The following is a 20,560-nucleotide window of genomic DNA, read 5'->3' as shown; positions in this document are numbered from 1 at the left end:
GTGCAAATCTGGAAAAGAGCGTTCAATCGAGGTCAAAATAATGAGATGATTTAGAAAACTGTCTAACTTTCTTCTCTTGTTTTTAGCCAAAGAATGAATTTTGTTTAAGACTTCTTGCAAATAAACATCGAAGTCTTGAGAAGGGTTCCAGATGTACTGTTTGTCGTCGGGGAAACTTCTCGAGAAACTCTTTTCCAAACAGATGAAAATTCGGCTCCGGTGTCATTTAGGTCTTGTTTTAGACATCATACAACGTCATTTAGAGGAAAAAATACGTCTGTTTTTTCGAAGTCACGAAGCGCTGTGAGGAATACTTTATGTTTCTTCATTTCTTTACAAAGTCTTCAGCCATAAGTCTTCAGCAATAGATGCGCATCATGTTTGAAGCAAGTCGTATCGGGTACTTGGGGTTGATGCACTGATTACTTATCTCAAAACGGAACTAAATGTAAAATCATTTAATTGTAAAATGGTAAGAAAATTAAGCTTCAACTAGCTATTTAGAAACAATCCTTTTAGAAACAATCCTGCTAACAAAATTATTTAATTTTCAAGATTGCTTATAATCGGAGGTTAGCAACAGGAGAACAACTCCTTTTGTAACATTCATAAAGTTTTGTTTTATTTAAAGTGGGTGTTTTTGTTTTTAAGTGTCTCAATCTGTTTTTAAGTAGTTTGTGACGTATTAGTCTTTTGGGAAGTATATGGACCAGTAGAACACGTTGAACAGCATGAACATGGCTGGGAATGCGACTCTGCAGAGTTCGTCAATGTGGCTGACACTGTTGAATTGTGTGGTTATGTGGTCCAGCTTGTATGTCTTGTACTGCACTGAGCCACATAGACACACCACGAATCGGATGAAGAATGAGTTCATGTCCTCGAACGGAGGCTCGTCCTCGTCCCTACTCATTTCTGCAGTACCACTGTTCCATCCCATTCCTTGCATCTGTGAAAAATAATATCAACCGAACTTTGTGACGACCATTTCCTGCGGTTGTTTTCTTAGTGTTCGTAGGATTGAAAAAAGTGTGGTTGAAATTGTTTCTTTTGAGCTCCCTTCCCTCCATTCAATTTGCAAAACGTTCCCCAAAGGATTTCCATTTGGTACTATTGTACGACAATTTTAACCGACAAACAGTAAAAATGTTCTCCTTAGCGCAAAAACTGCTTTCCTTTGAAGCAAAAACTGCTTGCTCTTTTGCAAGACAAAAACTCCCACGCATGATAAAAATTGTTATCTAAAATTAAATGTACAAAGTGTGACATTATAGTTTACCTGATTCCCGCCTCTCCCCTCCCCTTCTATTCCGTTCTGTCCCCCATACCCTGTGCCCCCCTGGCCTGGTCCCGACTCATGCTCCTGGTCGTAGTCTGCGTCCCGACAGTGCTCGGCCTCCACCGGGAAGTCGTGCTGTGAGTGGGGCGTGTACATAGTGCAGTTCCACCTGTCGCACTGATTGCTACTCAGTCGGGGCTTCTTTGCAGCCGGCGGAGATCCAACCTGAAGCAGAAAATGTCATCTTTAGTATTTTTATCCCATTAAATAATCCCCGAGGTCAACTGCTCTATTAGTCATACTTTGTCACTGAGAACTTGTGTGGAGCGTTCTACACAAGGCAAAAACAGCCGAAGATTGGATTTTTTTTTTCAGATTGGATCTCAGCCGTGTAATATTGCAAAGTAGTGAGGTAAAATATAGGACATCATACTAAAAACTTCGAGACTAAACACCACGTATTGCAACTTGAACAACGATTAAAAACAACTTCACAGGTCTTGTGGTTCTTTTGGTACTTATGGTACTGTTGGTGTTATGGTACCTTTTGTGCGGGCGGTGCTTTTCCGGCCTCACTTCTCTTCGTGAAGTAGTTGACAGCAGCGTACTCCACCAGAGCGAAGAAGACGAAGAAGTAGCACATGAGGACGAACCAGTCCATCGCAGAGGGGTAGGACACTTTGGGAATCTGCTGTCGACTGCTGATTGCAAAGGTCGTCATCGTCAGCACAGTTGTGATACCTGTAAAAAATAAACTGGCCGAAACTCTTCGTACACTCAGCTCCCATTCTTGGGTTAACCATACACTTAAAACAGTTTTTTAAACAATTTTTAAACAATTGTAATTAAACATTCAAGAACATCTTTTCTTGAATGTCCTTGAATGTTTATTTACATCCTTGAGTGTTTAAATGATTTCGTCCTAGGGGGATTTAGTCCTATAGGGGATTTAGTCCTGGAGGATTATATCCGGTGGGATGTTATCCTGGGGGATTTAGTCAGCGAGCGGCTTATTTGTAGTGTAGGTGCTTTTTTTTAATGGAAAACGTCCATCAACCTGCATGACTTTCTGAAAGTTCCTCTATTACAATGAAGTCGAAAATCTTTTTCTTCCGTCTTACCAAAACTGCACAAAAACCTAGAAAAACGTGCTAGTTTACTACAAAAGTTACTACTGATGGTCAGCTTAGATGTTGGTTGCCTGCTCATGGTTTTCAATTTTACGGCGATGATAATATTACAAAATTTCTATTTGATTTAATAGAATTTAAGTTTTTTTTTACCGAGTGAGATTCTGGCTGGTGCTGCTTCTCTGTTGATCCAGAATGCGACCCAGGACAACACCACAATCATCATACAGGGTAGGTATGTCTGCATTATGAAGTAGCCCACATTGCGTCGGAAGTTGAACTTGATGGTCAGCGTTGAGTAATTTCCTGCAAAAAATGATTCTTCTTCACAAAAATCGAGATACTCCACATGTTCCTAAAGCTACAAACTAAATATTTGTCCAACCTTCAAAAAAATTATACGGTTAGATTTTTTGTTTATTTGTTTTTTTTTTCACAAAAAATTATTAGTAAACTAGATAAAACTAGATCAATCTCCGTAAACTAGATAAAACGGCTCGGAAAATAATATTTAACTCGTATTCTCGGCAATACGGACATTCATCGTCAATAATTTATAAATAAGCCAAAAACTCCCATAACTCATGTTCATAATTTTAACAATTCACAGTTTTCAATAAACAAATTGGTGCAAGCTAGCCACAAGAACCGGTCGGTAATGTCCTTGAGACAAATTGCTCTTTTTGGCGGTCAGCCTTAATGAAGGCTGAACCGAATTAGAACCAAAAAACAGTAAAAAACGGTCAAATGGGGCTATAGCCCCTCGGGTCTACATGTTTTAAGGTCTGCATATGGGGGGACTCGAACCCGGTTGACCGGCGTGAGAGACTTGCCTCTAGGCCGCTCGGCCAACTGTGCTTGTTTTATATGCATTTATACTCTTGTTTTATATGCATCTATACTCTTGTTTTATATGCATCTATACTTCACATTTGCTTTGCAACATCCTCCCCCCTGAAGAAGGAAGAACCGGAGCGAGCTTAACGGTCGGCCGCGTGACTTCACGGGTTGCGGTCCTGACAAGGGCGGATCGGGCGCAACCGTCCTGTCCGTAGTTTAGCTTGACGATTCGGGCGAGAGGGTAGTACCCACGCGGACTATCGGGCTCAATCACCCACACGAGATCGTCTGTTTTAAGAGTGAAGTCAGAATGAGTGTGCCACTTGACACGCTTATTCAACGAGGGAACATATTCTCGAAGCCAACGAGACCAAATCGCGTTAGCATATGACTGCGCTCGCACGTACCTTTTCTTTTGATCGAAGTGCTCCCCGGGTAAAAGCGAAGGAAAGCTTGTGGCATGTTGTCCAAGCAAAAAATGGTTTGGCGTTAACGCTTCTAACTCACGTGAATCGGTACTAACGGGAGTGATTGGCCTCGAATTCAAAGCCTGCTCAACTAAGCAGAGTGTTGTTCCTAGCACCTCTTCAGTGACTCGCCTACTGCCTAGGATATCGTACAGCACGCGCTTCAGGCTTCGGATGAGGCGTTCCCAGGAGCCGCCATGATGGGGTGCGCCTGGTGGGTTAAATTTCCAAGTAACACCTTTGTGTGCAAAAATGGTCGGAGCCATACCATTCCAGCTCTTGATGCAGGCAAGCAATTCCTTTTCCGCACCAACAAAGTTCGTGCCGTTATCCGACCAGATTGTGCTTGGCGTACCACGGTGCGCAATGAATCGTTCAATGCCCATGACACAAGAACTGGTGTCCAGAGATGGTACAATCTCAAGGTGTACAGCCCTGGTGGTGAGGCAAGTAAAAAGAAATCCCCATCTTTTTTCAGTACTTCTGCGAACCGGAACGTAAAGCGGTCCAAAGTAATCCACACCCGTATGATTGAAGGGTGGTTGCTTATATTCGAGACGTTCGACAGGTAAATCGGACATAATAGGCTGGATGGTACTTGCTTTGCGTTTACGGCATGTTACACATTGATTCTCGATAGACCGAAGTAGTCGACGCAACCCAAGTATTGCATATTTCATATTTAATACGGAGCGCATGTAATCTAAACCTTGATGAAAATGCTTGTGGTGGAGGCTGCGGGCCAACAAACAAACTAGGGTATGTCGGGCGTCGAGTATTATTGGGTGCTTAGTATCAAACTCGGTATTCACTAAGCGCACAATCCGTCCGGTGGAACGAATGATTCCAGCGGGACCGATAAACGGCGAGTATGTGGCAATTTTACTACTATTCTTAATAGGTTTGCCAGCCGCGAGTGTTTTTAACTCAACGGGGAAGGATTCCATCTGAGCAAGATGAATCAGTTTGCTTTCTGCAATATCAAGTTCAGTGGGGTCGGTGATTCGTAAGTCCTTACCACAAAAATGCTTATGTGAAGGCAACATCCTCAACATAAAAGCGACTACTCGTTTATATCTTGTAAAGGAACTGAACCTTTCCCAATTGAACCCGTGTTCGGGATGTTTGATGGATGTGACATCGGTGACGAAGGAAGATGATGTCTCCAAGCAATTATCAACATCACAAGAAGGACCCTTCAAACGAAATTTATTGATTACACGTTTGTCGGGTATAAACGGCCAATCAGTAATCCTGAGAATGCTCGGACCAATAACCCAGCTGCTATCCTTGAGGGCTTCCGAAAAAATCCCCCGCGTACCGGTATCAGCTGGATTATCGACGCTCAGAATATGGTGCCACTCATCAATAGTGGTCGATTCGAGGATTTCGCCGACACGATTAGCGTTGAATACAGGTAATTTTTCAGTGGAGTTTAGCCACTCCAATCTGTTGTACTATCTGTCCACATGTAGACATGATTAATAGAGACGGTAAGGGCGGTCTGTATATCATCTTTTAGTCGTGTGGCGAGCAGAGCAGCTTGAAGCTCTAGCTTCGGTATAGATAGCCTTTTCATGGGCGCAACACGAGCTTTACCAAAGATGAAGGATATTTGAGTTTTATGCGAGCTCACGAGTCGCGCACGCAAAAATCCAACAACACAGAAAACGTCCTGCGAGCTATCACCGAACATGTGGAGCTCAATTTGATCAATAGGCTCTGTGAAGTAACAACGGGGAATAGTCAATTGCCCTAAGAGAGAGAGACCGGAGTGCCACTCGAGAAACTTATCTCTTATGTCTTCTGGCAATTCGTCGTCCCAACTTTGACCACTGATTTTCCAAATATCTTTCAGTAAAAGACGGGCCCTAACTGTGTATGGAGCTACTAACCCAACAGGGTCAAACACAGAAGAGACGAAACTCAAGACGGTTCGTTGAGTTATTGCTTTATCGAGAGGGCGATCCACGCCTCTGCTAACAACCAATGTGTCTTTCACATGGTCCCACTTAAGACCTAAGACGTGTGATGATTGTTCGGCACCGTTACATATTTCCTTGATGGGTGACGACGAGGTGTCGGATTCCTCGGGGTTCATTGCTGAAGTGATTTCATCAGCATTACTGACAAATTTAGTCAAATTAAATCCTCCCAATTCTTGTAATGAAACCAAATCGCGGTTAATTTTAATTGCATGGATTACGTTCTCGAATGAATCCAAGTAATCGACCATGTAAAATTTTTCATTTACGACTGAGGCGGCCTCTGGGTATGTGGACATAATATCAGTTGCTGTTTTTCGCAACGCGAAATTGGCGCACGTAGGTGAATCCCGTGCGCCGAATATATGGCGAGTGTACTGATGAACTACCACATCGGAAGTGGTATCCTCCCGCCACAAAAAACGGAGCGAAATTTGATCGCGGGCAAGGACTCCTACCTGGAGGAATATACCTTCTATATCCGCGGAGACGGCGTACTTGTGTTGACGGAATCGCAAAAGTACAAAAATTAAATTTTGGAGTAGGTCCGGACCCACCAATAAGGACTTATTTAAGGATATGCCGTGAAACTTAGAAGCCCCATTAAGGACTCGGCGCACCTTACCCGGCTTATTCGGATGTACGACGGTATGGTGCGGAAGGTACCACTCGCGATCGGAACGCTTACGTGGATCATGCGGTCCGACGGTAACGACATATCCTTTCCTAATGTCCTCTCTAAGTGTTTCTGCGTATCTTTCGCGCAGCTCAGGGTCTTTACTTAACCTTCTCTCCAATGTTTTAAATTGGGCGAGTGACGAGTAATAATTGTTTGGTAGACTGACATTATTATCAATCCAAAGCATAGGCACAATGTATCTTTCGCCATTGTGAACGGTTTCAGAATTTAGGATGGATAAAGCTTGTTTATCCGCGGCGGAACGGGCATCGACTTGCTTGAAAGCACCATAGGATTCCAACTCGTACCAGGATTTTATCTGGTCGGTCAGAGAAGAATCTTTAACAACACACTTGAAACACGAAGAAGTAGAATTAACGGACGGCGGCAACGGACCACTTATGACCCAACCTATCGGTAGGCGAACGGAACACGGTGAGTTTTTATCATCTCCCAAGATGAACTCAATGGGTCTAACGGCGTGGTAGTAGTCTTGTCCGATAATAACTTCAACGTCCTCATAAGTATATTGAGTGGGCTTAATAGGTGCTAATTGTGGATATTTATTCTGCAAATCAGCAATATTGATTAATTCGGAACCAATCCGAATATTGTCTTCAACATATGCACAGAGAGAAAATACGAATTCACTATTATTCGGCTCGGAGGAAACTGTAAACTTGACCCTCTGAGTCTCAACAATGGTGGTTGAATTGAAACCACTAATTGACAAGTTAACGGGCTCCCCTACTAAGCCGACACGGTTTACGAGTGACGAAGACACCCAGGAGTGAGTCGATGCACTATCACAAAGAACCAACGTCAGGAGACTGGTTACATCCGAGGATACACCAAGTTTTGCAATTGGCAACAACCCTTTAGAAGATTCAATGTCATGTACATCACTAACAGCGGCATGGGTGGAAGTGTTTGTATTCTCCTTAGATTTGTTTGTTCCAGCCTTATTCGAGACCTTTGAATTTTCCTTCCGAGGAAATATTCTTTCGGCTCCATGGAGCAAGACATTATGTGTGCTATCACACTCTGGCTTCGGGCACTTTTTCGCTCTAGAACATTGCCGGAAACTATGATTGCCATTGAGGCAAGCGAAGCAAAGTTTCTGTTCAGCTACGTATTTTGCTCGCTGAGTAGCATTCTTTTCCTTAAAAACAACACAATTCCACAATGCATGACTACCCTTACACAAAACGCACGGCGGAAACTTAGACTTATCCTGAGCCTTAGCTGGCTATTGGCTGCAAAAATTTTGGTTGTTTTTGGTTTAACTGGTTCCTCGTTTTTTGCCTTAGAGTTGAGTAAACGTAATCTTTCATGCCCCTCGGCCTTTTCTTTCATCCAGTTGTTAAAGTCTAAGAGTGTTGGTCGCTGCCAATTATGTCTAACAGTAAGCATTGACCAAGCATACTGAGGTCAGGCGGAAGTTTACTAACAGCTTGGTTTAACAGGTTAACACTCTTTAGATCATCGCTGAAAGACAATGATTTGAAAACTGCTACGAGGCCAGATATGGCAGAGGAGAAACTAATGACATTTTCCGAATTGTGCATCTTAAGTGGAGGAAAAGTATTCAGCTTATCAAGATGCGCACCAACAATGGCATGTGGTTGCCCAAACTTCCGTTGCAAGGTGGCCAGTGTATCCTTGTACAATTTCTGAATTTCAATCAAGAACCACCAAAACACTTCATCAATTATAATTCTGGCTGTAACTGTACGGCTGTAACTGTACCAGTTTTTTTAGAAAAAAATTTTTCCTCAAAAGAAGTGGTGGATGAGTTGGAAGCAGTTTGTTAATTTATAGTTCAGAGAGTTTGTTCGGGTAGAAATACTTGCCGGATGCATAAGAGATGTTGCGTGAGCTGTACTCGTGGTATCTGAACTGGAACTGAGACAGTCTCAAGTCATCTGCCTCGATAGTGATGGCCTTGTCACTCTGCTCCCGCCATCTGTACACTATCTGGCTGTTGTCATAACCAACTAAAAAAAACAAAGTTTTTGAAAGTCACATTAGTAGTCCAAGTATAATCGTCTATATTCGCCGTCCAATTTCTTGTTTTTTTTTTAAATTGACAGAATTGAAAGTAAAAATAGCGAGCAGAAAAAATGTCCTCTGAGAATCCATTTTTGACCAGAAAGGTCCTCGATGATATTACTTTTCAAAGATAGTTCGTGCAGAAATGGATTATAGTTGCAGAATTTTTGTGAACTCTTATAACTTACACTGTTTTCTGCGGATCAAAAAATTGTACTAGACTGTACTCACAGCTTCCAAATTCAACGATGCACTCTTGTTCGTCCATAGGGAAGTTGGAAAAGTCCATGGGACACCTGGCACTGATGGTCAGCCTGGAACAAAAAAGTAAAAGTTTCTATCAGTGATCATCTTTGACAAAATATATATTTGTACTTTCTTTATAGATATAGATGGTAGTTATTTTAAAAAAGGCTTCAAAACAAAACAAGACTGCTCGTATCAGGGCGAAGCCCTGAATGTTCCGACTGCCTTTGAACGTTTAAGGAGCAGTAATAACCTATAAAAATAAAATGTAATAAAATAAAATGAAAATTTTTTTTTCTAAAATTTGAATTTTTTTTTAAACAAAAATCATCCCCCCACACGCCATATAAAAGACAAAAGGATAGATTTCGCTCCTTGTAACAAATCAATTATGGCAAATAAGCTTCTTCCAACCAATTTGGAACGATTTCTAAGACGGATTAAATCTCCGCTTACGCGTTAATAGCGCGAAATATATCGCGCTTTAATTGTCCCAAATTGGCAATCTTTAAACCCCCATAACTTAACGAAAAATGATCACAGGTGAAATATCTTTTCAAATTTAAGCTCAGGACAACAATAAAATTCCATCAAAAATGGCTAGTTAAAAAGTCGAAATTTGTCTGAAGAAAAAAAAACCCACCCCGAGCACAAACATTCCGTTATTCAAGGAAAAATTTTGTGCGAAGGAAAATTAAACTTGACTTATCCAAAAATTAAAATCAATTGTCCACGAGGCGAAGGACCAAAAACGATCTGCCTCATCTGCCGGCAGCGAGCACGGGTGATGTTGTTCTTCAAGCCACGAATATTCATAAGGCGAGCCCATTAGTCATTCTATTTTGAATTGACACAAATTTATTGGTATTGGTTCAAGTAATACATAAACTATAAATTAACTATTGTTCCGACTTTCGATACGAAAGTAACGGAATATTTGTGCTCGGGGTGGGTTTTTTTTTCTTCAGACAAATTTCGACTTTTTAACTAGCCATTTTTAACTAACCATTTTTGACTTGTGATCATTTTTCGTAATGTTATGAGGCTTTAAAGATTGCCATTTTGGCCATTTTGATCAATTTGGGACAATTAACGCGCAATATAATTCGCGCTATTAACGCGTAAGCGAGATTTAATCCGTCCTTTAAATCGTTCCAAATTGGTTGAACGAAGCTTATTTGCCCTAATTGATTTGTTACAAGGCAGGAAATTTATCTTTTTGTACTTTATTTGGCGTGTGGGGGGATGATTTTCATAAAAATTTCAAATTTTAGAAAAAAAATTTCATTTTAATTTACTTCATTTAATTTTTTTTATGTATTACTGCTGCTCAATAAACCTTAAAAGGCAGTCGGAACATTCAGGGCTTCGTCCTGATACGAGCAGTCTTGTTTAAATTTTACAAGGCCCGAGGTCAAAAAACTATCAAAAAACATTCCAAAACATATTATGAAACAATGTTATAAATGTTGCAGTTGTCAACCTAAAGGGCAACCATACAAGACTGCTCGTATATCAGAGCAAAGACATGAATGTTCCAACTGTCCCTTAATTCATATCGAACAGTTTTTGGGAAAAGGAAATATTGAAAACCTGTAAAATTTGGACAAAATCAAAGTATACAATTTTGAGTCGTACGAAATTAATACGACCAATTAGATAGCCTCAATTCAATTTGGAGCGATTTTGTTGTGCGGGGTAATTCGCCACGCATTAATAATTCGCTTTACGCACTCAGCAAAATGAATAAATTCTTCAAAGCGCGCATAATTTAGTCCAGAACATGGCCAATTTGCTAATTTTCAAACATCCAGAACTTTTACAAAAAATGATTGGACGTAGAATATCTTTTTACATTCGAACGCAGGATTTCAATATCTTCAATGGGGTATAAGTTTGTTTTGTCGAACACTATCATTTTGATCGGCGAAAATCAATTGAATAAAAAAACCACACCGAGCATAAATATTCCGTTTTCTTTAAAAGTCGGAACAAAAACGAAGTCGAAGTTTTTAATCAAAAATGGATTCAAAATTGTCAAACTTTTTACCGTCGGATAAATGTATAGTACTGTCAAGTAAATATACGCTCTAAATTTGAACCTTCTCACTGTTCTTTTGATTTTTTGTCCCTGTGAAAGTGATCAAAAGGCAATATTCAGCCAATTTTGACTACCTCATAGAAAATTCGTACAGATTCAAATGTGGAATCTATAGGAGGCCCTACTAATTGTGTTTTTTTAAAATGTTTTTTGACTAAAATGGACGAAATTGATAAAAAAAATGACCTTCTTAATTTCATTTTTCAGTTGTTTGCATTATAATTACTCTTCTTCTGCATGTTTCATCTTATTTAATTGTCTTTTCTAGAAAACAATTAAATTCAAATTTTGACAACGTATTGCGATAAATTTATTTAAAAAGAGCTTATTTTATTAAATCTGTTTGGTTGGCTTGATCTGAGCTTTTTGCATAGCAATTGCTCAACTGATTTTGCTTAAAGACCTATCAGTCAAAAACAAAACCTTCCCTATCATATTAATATATTTAAAGTAGCCGTTTTTGCTTTTCATCTCAATGAGCACCTGGTGACTCTTACTGTTTGTCTAAGATTGCTCTCCCGAAATAGATATCTGCACTTATTGTTCTGACTTTCGTGCAAAATATCAAAAAATTTATACTTTGAGTGGTTTTTTACCCAGACCACTTTCGATCTTGATTAATTGTTTTTGACAGAGTCTTATACGACTTGGAAGATATCAATGCTTTGAGCTCATTTTTAAGTCGATTTGTTAATTCCAAAAATTTACTGTAAAGTTATGGGGGTTTGAAGGGCGAGAATATTTTGAGATCATTGGTGTGTGACTCTTTTATCTTAATGAAGCGTCCTACTAATTAGAAAAAACGTTACAAAGTACAGAAAAAGTTGCAGAAAACAACGTTTTATAATACGTTATAGACGCTAGGTATATCCCCGGGTTGACCTTCATACAAAAAAGAAACTTTTTTTATTTACTTTCACACAAAAAGTTAATCATCATTAATTTACATTCATAGTTCTTTGTAAAAACGGTTGTCCTACGATCCCCATTTAAGCAAATTGTATGAAAAGCAATTTTTCCACTAATTGTCTAACCGTTTTCAGACATCCATCCAAAAAAATTGTTCTGGTAAGTTTAAAAGAGCTTACATCGAGTTTTAATTGAATGCGAACAAATTGGACATCAATCGAATGAGAACAAACAACACTCTAAGTTTTTACTAAAAACTTATCATACAATTTCTAATCAAAAAATTTTCTTTGTATGCAAAAGCACAATTGTTCACAGAACTGAAAAAAGATCACACTGAAAACTAGCTGTGATGGCAGAATGTGTTCTTTGCAGGTTTTAAAAAAAAATAACTTAGATCTGTGGCAAAAACTGGTCACGACTTTCAATTTCTGAAATTTTTGAATGGAAAACCTGGAAGCCGTGAACAAAAAATTTCATTTTTTGGACGTTTTTTTTGCGAAATTCAATGTCTATCTTTCTTGACATCTATCAATACGTAGCTTAATCTGCAATTTTAGGGCCGTTTAATTTGTAGGCTTTTTTCATTTGATATTACTTTTGCTTTTTGTATTTCAGGGCGAAACACCAATACAAACGAAACATAAAAAAGTCATATGAAAAAAAATGCTTGTCTCACAATTGCATAGTCTGAAAAAAAGCTTGAATTTCGTACAGCTTTTTCAATATATGGAATTGACCCTCACTTTGTTGCCTGTAGGTCACTGGAAACCAGATAGCAGGCTTCCGAGATGTTCCAAATTGTAAATGGATTCCACCAACAAAATATCTGTGGATTCCGCAAACAAATACCTGTAATGTAAGTTTTGTCGGCACTCTAGTTGCGTCGCGGATTACACAAGAAGCGAACATATTTAGCTGTTCTCGGTTTTTGAAGCTTAATTCTCTGAAATTTATGACTTTAGATTATTTTTTATTGATACTCTGTCAACTTTAAGCTAGCAAGGTTAAACATTCGGGACCTAGTGAGTTGCTACCCCACTATCTTTTTATTGCAATCCTATGCTCATACTAGCTGAGCTACCTGGTCTACAATGAGAGTCATATACTGATTTCTCTAAACTAGAAAACTGAGATGTCTTACAACCTCTTATGGCTCCTAAGTGATCATAATTCAGTTTGATTAGAGTATAAGCAGAGCTTAGCGGATTCCCCAAACTGTAAGTGGATTCTGCATATGCAAGTGGATTCCGTAAAATTGTAGTGTATAATATAAAAGTGTTATTTAATTCCAGTAAATTAAATCAAAGTCTGGTCAGAGACTGGTATCAAAGTTTCCAGTAAATTTTCCAGCAAAACCCCGGTCGAATTTGTTTCGGTTAAAAAACAGACCCGTAAAATTCCAAAATTAAATTGTGGTTTTCCACCTTATCTAGTCAAGGTCTAAATCAAAATGACAATTAGTGAATCTTCTGCTGATTAAGTGAGAACAAAAAGCTTGCTGATGAGTCCAAACACAAACAAGGATAGCCGATTGCTGTGTAAGTAGCAATGAAAATTCTTTTTAAAATATTTTAAATTTTTTTCACCGTGGTGTGGTGGAAAGATTTGAACAAAAGACTAAATTTTGAGCATTTTTTCCCAATTAAAAATTGGCATATTGAAAATTAGTTTATTCCAAAACTGACAAAAAAATCAGAATGAAAATGAATTTTTTTTCAGCTGTTTATGCAAAAACTTTCTGGAATATTTGAAGAACTTTGTTCTCAACATGGCGGTAAAAACTCTTTGGCTAATTTACTACTTGTGGTTTTTTGTTTATAATCAGCCTGCATGGTCGCTCGCTTCACTCGCTCGAAATTAGACCAGAAATCAATTAATTCATACCAATTTTTCTCAACACTGAGAAAATTTTTTGGAAATTTTCAATTTCGTTCCAATCATGACGAAAAGAATTTTGATATGATATATCACTCAACACAGCCAGATGATTAATTATGGTACCCAAATTTGCGTGGAAAACAAAAAAAAATACAACCGAATGCAAAGTTCTTCCCCAAACTCAATGGTCGGAGGGAAAAGTTGACCCAAATATTGACATTAAAACAGTGAATACTCACATACTGATAGTAACAAAAATAACCGGTTGCTTTGGAAGTAGCCCAAATTTTTCCAAGTTTTCGGACCCTATTTTAAAAATGACAAAAAAATTTTTTCTTTTAAATTGCAGTGACGTTTGTTTGTCGTGATGAGAGAACCTGATAGAAAGCCTAAGTTTTTCATAGTAAAAATATTTAGTTAATTGACAACATTTTGTTTCACAATATTCAAGATAAAATTTTATAAAATCAAAAAAATTAAACAAGAAAAATCAAAAAAATTCAAAAAAAAACACATTTTCAAATTTTTTTCGCAGAAATTTTTTTTTTCGTTCTTTTTTTTTTTTCATTTATTTCCAAGAAGACGTCAAAAATTAGTAATTAACTTCAATTCAGTAAAACTAAAAGTTTGCTTGTTTTAAGAATTTAAAACAATTACTATAAACCTACTTGCTTGCTTTAATCGCTCTAAATAGGACAAAAAGAATCGAACCGGTTTTTCTCGACACATTGAAAATTTTTGTAAATTTTCAAAGTCTGTCGAATCAGGTCTGAAAGGGCTTTAATATTTTAAATCACTCGACCAGTTCCGATCCTTGTATGTGGCACCTGATATTGCGTGGAAAACAAAAAAAATGGTTATCCGGTTGCTGTGCAAGTAGCACAGAATGACCATGCACATAAAAAAACCTTAAATTTGGTTCACTTTTTTTCTCAATTTATTGTTGGTTTGTATGAATAGGGAGACTAATGGATCTCACAAAAACAAAAAAAAGGAATAATCAACAATTACAGTAAAAGGGGCTACTGGTGCAACGGTTTAAGTCGAAAAATGAAAGTAATAACAACAAAAGATTCTAAAAATATTTAAAATTTTTTTTTCAATTTTGTTTGCAGACTTTTTCTTCAAGTTCAAGTTTTCGATTTTTTTACTAGAGTTAAACTAAAGTTTTATGGCTAATCCTTCTATAATAAGCCTACTCGCCCGAAATTAGACCTTCAAAAACTCAAAAACTTCAAACCGGTTTCACGATTGAAAAAGCTTAACTTTTTTGTGGAAAATAAAAAAAAGAAAAAAAAGAAAAAGAAAAAAAAAGAAAAAGAAAAAAAAGAAGGTCTTTTCAACTCAACTTAGAGCAAAGAACTGATTTTATTCCATTGCACGGCTACCGGCAATTATGCCATTAAATAGACTTAATTTTTTTATGCCTCATTAAAGCTGCTAACAACCGTCTAACCTAAAAAAAATCAGAAATTCGCGACAAAATTTTTTTGAAAAAGTGAAAAAAGAGTTTATTCTATAACGCCCCTATGGCTGATTATTCTTGTTTGATAATAATAATCTATCCTTATGTGTGAACAGAACAATATGACGGCAATATATATTTTGATCATTAAAGACTGAACCTTGAAACTTAATCTAAATAGGCCATCAATTTTCTGCGTATAACATAAATTCCAGTTTTTATAGTTATCTTAAACAGTAGAGTATTTTTAAGCCGTCCAGGATACTAAGTTGTGACCAGTACTTAGTTGTGGTCAGATCAAATTCCAGTACTTTAAATTAGAAGTGCGGGATACTTAGTTGTGACCTGGTGCTGAAGTTGATCTCTCCCTTGCGGTTGAGTCTGAACAACTGGTTGGGTCTGGTGATGTCGTGTATGTAACTGTTCTGCCCATTGCCCCTGAAGAACGTATCCGGTTTCCACACCCGACTCAGCATGATACTGTTCAGCATCAGCGTCTCTATGGTCTCATTGCTCCCCACTCCACCATCCCCTAGCCCCCCACCACTGTCCCCCTGGTCCCCCACCAGTTGAGTCAGTCTGTCCTCGAAAGCCAGTCGCTTGTCACGCCAGAAGTGCCGGAAGAAACACTGGAACGTGAACTCCTGAAGCATACCAGGTTTAATTTAATCTTTCAACGTCTTCTATGCAGGTAGTGCGACTTATCAAATATTGATCAGCCGAAAGAGAAGTTACAAAACCATTTATAAAGTGTCCCTATTTCAACATCTGGTACAATAATAGCACAGAGTTATGAAATGAGATGAAGTTGCTGGAAAGACTAAAGAAGGTCATGTATGTGAGAAAAAACTTTTTAGTCAAGCTACGTTCGATTAAAATAAGTATTGACCAAAAGGTGAGCGTATTAGATCGGCTGTGAGTGAAATTAAATGAGTGTGAGCTCAAAAGTGGCCATTTGTTGATCATTATAATAGTGATTTGTGAGTCAATCTCAGAGGCAACTGGTCTGTTTTCTGCAACAACTGGAACGGGTAACTGCAATTTCGATGCAAAAAAGAAGCGTTTGGTGGAGTTGGACGTACGGGAATGACAGGGTAGCTGGAGGAGTCTCCCTTTCTGCCCCCTCCTCCCCCACTCACTTGGACGCCTGCCTCGGGGTCCACGGCTATGCGTCTGCCCCCGTCCTCCCCCTCCCCGCCGCCCGACTGGGCTTGCTAAAACCACACTCTCCATTTCACCCTAACCGCCACTCTGTTCTCAAATCTAAGCTTCGAACCCGCTGCCGGCGCCAATCTGTATGAAAACGTCTTTGATTTCCGCAAAAGAAGTTCGCAGCTGAAAAAAGTCGGTCTCAATTTATCTGTTATATAGCGACGGTAACGAAAAGCGTTAAATAGTCAATAAAATATCGGCTTTCAAATTTCGAACGAGTATCGCATTTTGATTTTTGATTTCATCTAACTAAGAGTATCATCTTTTTCAACTTTTGTTTACGGTGCACTGCTTTACATGGTTTTATACTAGAAAAATGTGGAAGATCTCGGAACATCCAAGTAACCAACTCATACAGATTGGCGTGGGATTAAACTGAATAAACGGATGAGTGAACTATGCTTCGCGGTAGCAGAAATAGTTAGTACAGGGTGAAATGATTATGACATTGTGAAGTAAGTGTGAAACAAGAATAACGGTCAAAACAGAAGGTTCCGACAACAACCTAGCAACCTAGTAGTAAGAAAGAGCAGATGCATTAGCCGCAACCTAAAACATCATGACACCTATCATTGTGGATATATGAGCCAATCGACGGAACTTCAAAGGTGAATTTCATTGCCCACTCAAACATTTTTTTTTGGTTTAAATGAGCTAAGTTTTCATGGTCAAAATTAAAAGCGTATATATAAGAAAACCCTAGATTTTTTTCGATGACAACTCCAATTGAAAGACCGCCGGATTGCTCTTAATTAAGACCAACAGCGTTTGACATGCAACTTAGAAGCCGGCTCGAAGTGAAACTTTATTTGAAACTAGAAGTGAAACTAGATAAAATTTTACAGAAATCCATGACGGCAAATTTGATTTATACACTCAGCCGATGAAAATTTCGTGATGTTCCCCATCAAAAAACAACTGTGGTCCAGCTATTGAGATTTTTTTTAACTTCCAAGTGAATCAGAAATATTTGGATCAAGTTTACATTCTCACCAAAAATGGTTTAGGGAAGATGGACGTGTGTCAGTCAACCATAGCATAGATTGAGCAGATTTTATTCGCGGAATCCAAATTAAATAGTTGGATGAGTGATTTCGGCATGGTCTGTTTGGTAGAGCGAATGATATAAACTTGATCCATGACTAAAACATTCCTTGCTATCGCTGATTTTAATTTACCGAGGGATGAAACTTTAGGACAGTCTTGTCTCCAAGCAAAACTAAATAATTCTCCTAAATCAGTGAGTTTATTCTTCTAGCTACAGCTGGGTTGTGAGGCTCGAGAACTTGAGAGGAAAATTAGAGACGAACTCATGGATTTGTAAGACAATCGTTACTTTGGACGGTATGAAATAGAACTCACATTAGAATGGCTACTCTTCCTTTTCCTAAATTTGGGCCTCTGCAATAGCAAAAAATAAACAAGGATAGCTGGTTACTGTGCAAGTAGCTCAGAATGTTTCGATAGTCTTATATCCATCGTCTTATAAAATACAACAACGTTTTTTCAAATTATTGTCATTTTTTTCCCGCGTGGTGCGATAAAAGTAGGTGAACAAAACGCTGAAGATTAGTTAAAATTGAGAGTCATAGTAAAATAGGCAAATTGAAAAACCAATTTTGTCGAAAAATTACTTGAAAAACGAAAAAAAAATCAACACACTTTTTTTTCAAATTAGAGTTTTTGCTGCGTGGTGTGTTGAAAGGATCTGAATTAGAACAATAATTTCGGTAAGTTCGCCAGTCATAGTAATATAAGCAAATTGGACAAAATTTTTGTGGAAAAGTGTCCAGAAATAGTTTCCAAAATGGCGCTAAAAACTCCAAAAGTAATTTTATTTGCTTAAAAATAAGCATTTAGGGCTCATAATAAGCATAATAAAGCTGTTATAAGCCTGCTTGCTCGTTTTATTCACTCAAAAATGAAATAAGACTCAAACGTTTTAAACCAGTTTTTCTCGATACTGCAAAAATTATTTGAAAGTTTTGAAATTTTGTTCAAATGGCGACTGAAAAGGCTTCAGTTTGGTATATCACTCGACCCATTCCGATAATTTTTAGTTGCGCGGAAAACAAAAATAAAAGAGAAACAACTGAATACAAAGTCCTTCAACATTTTTCAAATGGTCGGAACAGTATTTTCAAAATTTGTCGACAACGAAATAAACAAACATTTACTCATTAGGATAACAAAAAAAGTTCAGGGTCAAAACTTTTATTTTAAAAAACGGTGTCCGGAGCATCGGGTTGATGTACACAAACAAGTAGGGACAGTGCTCGATTTTGACAACACTTACCTTAAATGAAGTACAAAGTTCTCGGGTTCTAGATGTAAGAAAAAAAAGTTTTTTTTTGTTTCTTCCAGTTCTGTGTTAACTATTTTACTCTCATGTCGAAATTTTTGTAAATTATCCCAATTTGAGTAATTTTATGCACATGTTTATTCTAGCCGTTTTACGGAATTGAACTGAAAGGAAACGTAGAAGGCACCTGACGCCAGTTTTTGGCATTATGCAAATAAAACTAATTATTTTAAATCCTCTTGCAAACAAACAAACACGAATGCAATACGATAATTGCATAAAATTCAAAACTCGGCTTCAACACGACTTCTTTGATAAACTTTCATTTTGAACCTATTTTTTTTATCTTATCAGTTAACCCCTGGAAGTGAAACTAGCTGACACTTAAAAACTATTCTTTGATACTTTCAAGTTTTCAATCCCTTTTTTATGACAAAAAACTTGGTACCAAAAGTGACTCCCTCCGCTAATGCCGCTTGCAGTAACAGAAAGAAAATCGGGAGACTTTTATTCTGTAAAGAGAGTAAACATGCTTGATACTAAATCTAAATCCGCTATAGCTCAGTCTCAAAAATGAAACTGCTGCTCTTTATTTATTTGCATTTGACACCAATGATAAAATTAGCATCAAATTTGATATGAACCAGTTTCAAGTTAACTTCCAGAGTTAGTATCAAATTTGAAATGAACCAGTTTCAATTCAACTTCCAGAGTTTAACTTCCAAAAGCATTGAATGAATTTTCTAGTGGATTCAAAACTATTTCTTCTGAAAAAAGTTTAAATTTTTTCCCAAGCAGGAAATTGGTAGAAAAATCGCTATGTAATTTAAATAAAAGTTCGTTTCAAAAAATTTCATAGACCCAAATAAAAAACTTTGATGAATTTTTTTGCCTTTTAATTAACAGGTTTTTCAAAGCTGTTGTTTTTTCAGAGAGAAATGCTGTTGCAAGATGTTGACGACAGCCACATTTGCATGACATTATTTAAAAAAACTCCCGCGGAATGGCATTTTTTATGGCTGTTCTGATTTTTGTCTCATAAAAAGCGTGAGTCATTGAAATCCGACAGATTGTAACTGTTAAACCTCCGAATTTTGATGTGCGTTGTTTCAGCAAAACCATTTTTAGCTGCAACTACAGGTTAACTACTTGATAGTTTAAGGGTAAAATTTTGAAATATTCATGCGCTATATTGCACAATGATAAGACCGTTTGTATCAAGACATCAAACCGAGTGTTTCAACTATAATTTAACTTCGATGCAAAAGTTTAAAGTTCTTTCCGTTTTTAAAATTTCGCATGTGTAGATAAACAAGTTAAAAATTTTGCGTTCGGTAACGCTCTATTCAATTTTAAATACAGTAAGACTACTCGTATCAGGGCATAGCAGGGCAAATCAGGACTGCCTTTTAACGTCAAGGGATTTTTTTGGCTAGCAGAATTAATTTTAAAAACAACGATTTGATTTACACTGTACTTCTAGAGTGTATACCCACACACGCTGAGGAAGTACAAAAAAGATACTTTGTGTCTTCTTACATATTACCTTGAGCAAAATCCTTGCCTCAATAAATATAGAATGATTTAATCTGCCGCGTACGCTTCAATAGCACGAATTCATCGCGCATGAACTTTATCCCAATTTAAATTTATATAGTCAATTTAGTGCCATATTGAATCCCGATATTTTTTCGGAAAAAGCTCACATTTAAAAGAAGTTTTCCGACTTTCGAAGAATTATTTACTGACAGATTATTTGTGCTCGGGATGTTTTTTTTCAGACAAAATTCCACTGTAGCCATTTTTGACAGAAATGATTAGTATCAACCAAAAAGTATTGTTGTTTTGAGCTCAAATTCAAAAAAATATATTTCACTTGTGATAAGTTTGTGTGAAGTTATGAGGGCTTAAATATTACCATTTTGCCCAGTTTGGGTTAATCAACGCGCGATATATTTGTGCACGCGTGAGCGGAGATTTAATCCGTCTTAAAAATTGTTCCAAATTGAATT

The 20,560-nt window shown here is 37.6% G+C and overlaps 1 protein-coding gene across 4 annotated transcripts in view; it reads right to left on the bottom strand.

Moving 5' to 3' along the window:
* Positions 1-376: 376 nt before the first annotated feature.
* LOC134844659 (gamma-aminobutyric acid receptor subunit alpha-1-like) overlaps positions 377-20,560 on the bottom strand; it is a 41,543-nt gene continuing 21,359 nt past the window's right edge. For 2 of the 4 annotated variants that reach the window (XM_063861459.1, XM_063861461.1), the window contains 8 exons: positions 16,117-16,248; positions 15,380-15,678; positions 8,664-8,746; positions 8,234-8,377; positions 2,563-2,715; positions 1,824-2,020; positions 1,280-1,504; positions 377-949 (listed from right to left, as the gene is read on the bottom strand). In XM_063861459.1, the coding sequence (XP_063717529.1) occupies positions 686-949; positions 1,280-1,504; positions 1,824-2,020; positions 2,563-2,715; positions 8,234-8,377; positions 8,664-8,746; positions 15,380-15,678; positions 16,117-16,248 (1,497 nt within the window). In that variant the 3' untranslated portion in view covers positions 377-685. Of the gene's footprint in view, positions 950-1,279; positions 1,505-1,823; positions 2,021-2,562; positions 2,716-8,233; positions 8,378-8,663; positions 8,747-15,379; positions 15,679-16,116; positions 16,249-17,608; positions 17,648-20,560 lie in introns of all 4 variants that reach the window. The other 2 variants (XM_063861460.1, XM_063861462.1) reach the window with 2 other exon arrangements.

Source organism: Symsagittifera roscoffensis, chromosome 4 (genome assembly GCF_963678635.1).
Source record: "Symsagittifera roscoffensis chromosome 4, txSymRosc1.1, whole genome shotgun sequence".
NCBI classification, from domain to species: Eukaryota; Metazoa; Xenacoelomorpha; order Acoela; family Convolutidae; genus Symsagittifera; species Symsagittifera roscoffensis.
Note: the sequence above shows the minus strand (reverse complement) of the source record. Positions and strands in the feature narration are given on the sequence as shown.